The sequence below is a fragment of the Haliotis asinina genome, chromosome 2, assembly GCF_037392515.1.
Source record: "Haliotis asinina isolate JCU_RB_2024 chromosome 2, JCU_Hal_asi_v2, whole genome shotgun sequence".
NCBI classification, from domain to species: Eukaryota; Metazoa; Mollusca; class Gastropoda; order Lepetellida; family Haliotidae; genus Haliotis; species Haliotis asinina.
Window position 1 is genome coordinate 37,903,937 of NC_090281.1, and position 6,523 is coordinate 37,910,459.

The 6,523-nt window shown below is 42.0% G+C and overlaps 1 protein-coding gene across 1 annotated transcript; it reads left to right on the forward strand.

The window, feature by feature from the left end:
• Positions 1 to 440: 440 nt before the first annotated feature.
• Positions 441 to 4,074, forward strand: LOC137272526 (uncharacterized). Its single transcript, XM_067804915.1, has 5 exons — positions 441 to 498; positions 833 to 1,072; positions 1,946 to 2,173; positions 2,437 to 2,694; positions 3,123 to 4,074. The coding sequence occupies exons 1-5, from the start codon at positions 441 to 443 to the stop codon at positions 3,479 to 3,481; spliced, it is 1,143 nt and encodes a 380-aa protein (XP_067661016.1). The 3' UTR covers positions 3,482 to 4,074.
• Positions 4,075 to 6,523: the final 2,449 nt, after the last annotated feature.

Sequence of the window (6,523 nt, forward strand, 5' to 3'; positions counted from 1 at the left end):
CACCATGTACCCATGTCTGGTTTTCGGCGTGACGAGCGGACCTCACCCCCCCCCCCCCTCCCCCACCACCACCACCCCCTCCCGTCCAAGGAAGTGGGACAATATAACAGTTTCCTAAAACACATGGCCACAAAACGACTGTACTCGTTTGCACGAATGAAGAAAGTTCAAATAAATCATGTCACTGTATGAAGCCGACCCTACAGGTTTGCGATTGACTGATCATCTAACGATAAATGGGCAAGACCAGGTAGTTCAACATCCGTCATTTAGGTGATTGAAACTGTGACAATTAACGCTTATGTCTCAGAGCATGGAACACACCTTAATTCATTCAATGACTACACTAACTGTATTACGCCAGATTATGCATAAGCTTTCGTCAGGTGCATATATAAACCATGGATCGCCCTAACTTGTCCTCATTCCCACCTTCCACCATGGTCTTCATCGTGTGCTTGGCGGCTCTCTTAGCAGTGGCGAAAGCCAGCAATTTCGGTAAGTACATTGTGTATGCAAAGTGTGTTGCATATGTTGTAATTGTTGGACTTCAAATAGCGTGTTTAAAGATAAACAGTGGTCGAAATTAATTTAAACATTCAAACTGCTTTTCAAAATATGCAACGGTTTTAAAACAATCCCTTTCAACAAGTGTGATTCAAATGCATTGTGAGTTTATAAAATGTTCATATATCTTCTAACGGATAACCTTATGCAAAATGCCTGCAGTGTCGTGAGGAAGTATTGTACACATTCATACCGCGATTCATGGTTTGCATTTGAACGCTTGTTAAACATCCTGTGCAACAACAATCGATTCTTGCATTCCCAGGTTTCAACATCGCCCAGAATCGCCCCACCGGATCCAGCAGTGTCTTTGTCAACGGTGTTCCTGCCATCACCGCCAGCTCAAACCTTGCCGTCGACGGCAATTTCAACTCAGACTTCTTTGCCGGTTCGTGTTTCTCCAGCGATGTTCCGGCGAATGACCCCAACCCCTTCTGGTTCGTGGACCTGGGATCCCGTCGCTACGTGTCCGGTCTTACCCTCACCAACAGAGGCGACTGCTGTGGTAAGTTGGTACTCGACAACTATTCTAGTTCACCTGGCCGTTCTACAATGTTTCATATATATTCCATATGTGTGCATTGTACAAAAATATATATTGGTCTGATACTTTGAGTGTGTAGGTATTCTCTTGCCAACCAGGTGGCTAGTGAGCTAGTAGTGCATTGTGGTCACTAACTCTCCAGCTGGCCTGACCATCTCTCACAGGGAAGAACAGTATTTATGCAACCAATCAATCATGTTGATCCCCCTAAGCTTCAGGGTGAACGAGAAGTCCCTAACGTAAACTCTTTATATTCATGTCCTAAATTTTCCAAACTGCCGCCATTTTAAGAGAGTTCCAATATTATTGTCAACAATGAGTGTTTGGAGCAGTTATTGAGGAAAAAGAGAATTCATGATACATTTAAATTTATTGACATCTAAAATTCATAATCATTTATGACATCACAAAAGGGATTACTGATATCACAAACTCGATTATTAATGATCCAAAACTATGGTGTTGATATAACACGAGTATATGATATCATATAATTGATGAAGTGATACCAGAAATACATGTTTAGATTACGTAGTACTAACTGTAAGAGTTCAAACAACTTTCTGTGTTATGAAAATTTTCACTTTTTGATACTAACAATTATTTTATAACAAATAATTACATTATGAAATCATTAATTGTCGAATTTGTGACATCAATGTCTTGACATAATATGATCAGAAATAAACAGGAGAACGGGTCTCATACTTTCTTAACTAACCAATGTGTTTATCAATCGACTACTCTAGCGACTATGTTTACGCAATATGTTTAAATCTGGACACAACATGCTCATATGCTGTTGAGATTTAAAGGACATTGTCTATGTTTCAGCTGATCGTCTGAGTGGTCTGACGATCGAGGTCTTCGAGTTTAATCCAACCACCAGTACCGAGACTCCTGAGTTCTGCGCCATGGTCATTGGTGGAGTGGCCCTTGGTCAAACAGTTTCCCTCTCCTGCTCTCCAACCGTCACTGGACGCTTCGTCCGCATCAGGAAACCCGCCGCCACCGACCCTCTCACCATTTGCGAAGTCACCGTGTCTGGAGGCAGTGTCAACAGTATGTAGACTTTGTCCCGTGTGAAATCAATAACATTTCCTTCCAGCAACAGCTGTCCAATAGTATACTGTAAATACTTTTAAATTATGCATATTATTTCTGCAGAGAGAGTGGTGAGTACTGGAAGAAATTGTTTATTGTTAATGATGACTATTTGTCTGGAATGGTTTGAATGAACATATGAATGAACTCTCCAAACGTGAACGTCTTGTGAGTCAATCTAATTTTCGCTTTCAGTACTCAAAGTTTTTACTTTATTTCAGAAAACTTCAATAAACAGCCCACCATCAATGTCGCCCGGAATCGCCCGGTGCGTGCCACCTCTCAGTTTTCATTTGCCCAAACCAGCCTTACTGCGTCCCCGGGCCTGGCGGTGGACGGCAACTTTGACAGCCAGTTCATCACCGGAAGAAGCTGTTACTCCAGCGCGATTGGTGATTTAACTCCTACCTTGTACATCGACCTTGGCGCCTATTTCTTTATCAACTCTGTGACAGTCACCAACAGGGGAGACTGCTGTGGTGAGCATTTTTTCGATGGCTTCTTCTACAACCTACTTACCTGTTTCGATTGACCATCATCTGAGTTTTATTTAACGCCACTCTAACCAATAGTCATGCTTTTTCTTAGCGTGTCAGTTTGGGGCTGGAACCCAGCCCGAAATAGGTGTCACACGTCTCCCACGTTGGTGAAACCTGCCCAATATGATACACACATTAATGCATTTGAAGAGTCAAAGCAATGTCAATGTAGTTTGTTATTTAACACCGCTATATTATGTCGATCTGTAAATATTCGAGTATAGACCGAACATGCAGGTGACGAACAGGTGAAGTCAGCGAGTCTAACCTCCCGATCCCAAACATCGTCCTTAACAAGCATGTTTTCGCCGAAGACCAATTAGAATCCGATTCTTTAGTACTAAATAATTATGCTCCTTCGATTCCAGCTGAACGCCTGCGAAACATCAACATCAGCGCTCTGCTCAAAGATCCCTACAAGTATCTGGAGTTCCCTAGACTTTGCGGCACGATCACTGGTAACGTCGCTGGAGGAGCTAACTTCACTGTCAACTGCTTTGCGCCTACTGTGGGCCGCTATATTAAGATCCAGAAAACCGGTCAGGTTGATAGCAACGATCTCCTGACCATGTGTGAAGTTCAAGTAACTGGAAGGTTCGCATCCTACACTGAGGTGACCAACAAACCTGTTGACAACGAGGTCGCCCAGGCTCTGGCTGAGAATGGAATTATTTCTGGTGCTGGAGCGCTGTTTAACAGACATGTCAGCGGAAGGACTGTGAACTGATACGACGAAGCCCCTTAAATGCAGCCTGAGCTTCACCAGTCACGAAAGTCCCAAGTCTGTTCAACAGACACTTTACTCACATCAACACCAATCATCGTTCAGTGTTGTGGACTTTCTCCCATGGGAGAAATACATGTGGAGGTTAAATATTGACTGTTTTTTCTCCTTTGTAGATTATGGATACTATTATGGATACTATTGTTTGGGTGTATTGATGTAGCAAATATAGTTGGCACATATGGGTCTTCATGATCAAGAATCATCCTGGCTCTTGTCATCCACGATACACTTCATAATTGCGACAAAGGAGCTTCAGACCATGATGTCAACAGGAATAGCTGCTGCAGTTCCATATAGGGGTACTTTTTGACGGCAGTCTGTTTTGTTCATTTTCAACAACAGAGAATGGCTTGTCACATTGATTCATGCAGTAATATGCCGAATGATTGTGTATATCACCCAAATGCTCCCTGGAAGCATGGAAAAAACATGGAAATGAGTGTACTCATGATCTAAGGAATATGATTACCAGGCAACATACTGATATTGTTGATGTTGCTGCTATCACATTAAAAGATTAACAGATTCTGCCTCATGTGTCTTTGAGCAGACTGTGTCAGGTAACGTCCTTGTCGGAGTGAGCGAGTTTAGGTTTACGTCTGGTGGGGACACTAGAAATGGGCTTCACGCATTGTATTCATGTGGGGAATGGAACCAAGGTTTTCGCAGTGACGAGCGGACGCTTTAAACACTAGGGCTATCCCACAGCCTTCATACTTGTCAGAATTACGATGAACAAAAGGTGACTCTATTGCCTAACCTAGTAATATATATACATAGTGTTACAGTGGAACCTGCCTACCAATACCACGACTAGGTATGTAGAGTTAACGCCGCCAGCAGTGGGTATGGACTAATTACTGTGTGTGACGACGTGTTGGCTTAGGTGCTGATCTCTTCTTCATTCACTACTTAGTACTTGGTCTCTGCTTATTGCCCTGTATATTGAAGATTTATTCATGTACGTTTTATGTATATCATTAAAGCAGTAGGAAATAGAATTAACCTACAATTCGTCCGAAAGGCTGGATATCAAGGATCCGAGTAAACGGAGTTCGACTGTATGACTAGATTTGTCTCAATTTCTAACGGATGAAGGGATGCAGGAAGCAAATATACTGTGCCCATTGTCCCTAGTATGCTGATCTACCTTCAGCTGTTCGCCGTCTGGAGCCTGTTTTTATATTGTATTGTCATCTATAGTTGGAACTGTTTTAGATTTAATTATTAATTTTTAATTCTTGTCTGTGATGGTCTATTTATTTTACTGCCCTTTGTTAGTAATTTTCCATTAATTACTATAATGTATACCAATTAATTGTTCTCGTCACGACACGATTGAAATATTGACGATGTGACCTTAAATTTTAGCTCAATCACTATCACATATATGTACAAAATATTAAACGTTGTGACGTTTAAAAAAGTATGCTAATTATATAAATACCTTTAAAAAAGAAAAAAGAGCATTTTTATATAAAATATTGCTGCTCTTTTTTCCATTTTGGCTGCTAAAAAGAACACTCTAATTTTTATCATTTGTACACAATAAATGAAAACTACGCACCATCACATAAAGATTGAATATTATTAAAGACAATTTAGTTAAAAGTAATGAAAAACTTACACAAATAATTGCATATAAAGGGCAGTGGAATGCAACATGGCATTCGTACTCAACACATTCATGACAAAACAAAACTGTTCCTAGAGGGTTGGTAGTTGTAGTGACTTGTCTCACTACGAAGCGGACTAGTGCAAGGGCATGGCGATAAGAACGGGGTAGAGAACTTTGTATGCATAGTTCCACCTCATATGACACTTTGAACTCGCGATATAGACGTTTCGCTCCTCCAGCTTAACACCCTTGGGTAACATCCTGCATGATCTTATGTCCAGCCTTATTAGTTAAAAGGCGAATATTAAACGTGTTCCCAATAGGAATACGTCGTAATTTTCTGTGAACACGGAGGTTCCAGTTGCGTTTGTGTAAAAGAGCCAGTGTATTTCTCCATCACAACCCCTACCCCCTCCCCCCCCCCCCCCTCCCCCCCCACACACAAGTTAACTGGTGATCTGGCCAATAAAGGCTTTACATAGACACTTCGACTACGTAGCATATTAAATGACTAAAGGGTGTCACGACATAGTCAGGAGGCCGGAGATGATTTCTGTGCAGAGGCGTGTGTCCCCGTCTACAAGATATCACGTGATCATCATCATTCAGTGAAGGTTTCGTGGCCAGGACCAGCAAATTTCCTGTCCTCACTGTAACGGTGCCACCTACCGTCAAGGGAGTCTGGACGGAAACGGATCCAGAAAACGTACCAAGAACAAAAGCCCTACTGTGAGTTTAAAACATTTATTGAGTGCAGGGAACCACACCAGCATAACAACAAGCCGCTAGAAATCAACCATAGAACTAACTGACCTTAACAGCCAAGGCCAGGGGTCGGCCCGTAAATTGCTTGGTGCCCCCTACTGAGTGAGGAAGAGTGTTAAATGGGGCTTTGGTGAACATTCATGCGTCGGGCAACTGCACGTTGAGACTTGCCAGCTTCAAGGAGACTAATGGCGATATGACGGTTGGCTTCACTTAGACGTGACATATTGCGTTTGTCAACAGTATTTCAAATACAGTGAATAATCGGCAGACTGCGATCAACCTTTTCTACCCATCGTTGAGACTATTTGATCCCCAACGTTCACGTGCATTGTATGTGAATTGTGTATTCTGTAAAGATACACGCCGATATTGAAACTCATGCTGTCAAATACGCTGTCGGGTATTTAACGGATGGTGCGTTTTGTTGTGATCTTTCAAGACATAAACAGTATAGGACTTACAATCAGAGCAAACCCTTTTGCAAAATGAATCACGTTTAATTCATTGCTACATGACATTGCAATTTTCATTATGCGTTTCTTTTGAGGAGAGTGTATATGCCATAACATGCACATGTGAGAGCCCGGGTTCGTGTC

Bases quoted from the DNA above. Each gene is read 5' to 3' on its own strand.
- LOC137272526 (XM_067804915.1), top strand. From the start codon at position 441: ATGGTCTTCATCGTGTGCTTGGCGGCTCTCTTAGCAGTGGCGAAAGCC. The intron at 499-832 runs GTAAGTACATTG...TTGCATTCCCAG, and splicing joins GGCGAAAGCCAGCAATTTCG to GTTTCAACATCGCCCAGAAT. The intron at 2,695-3,122 runs GTGAGCATTTTT...CTTCGATTCCAG, and splicing joins CAACAGGGGAGACTGCTGTG to CTGAACGCCTGCGAAACATC.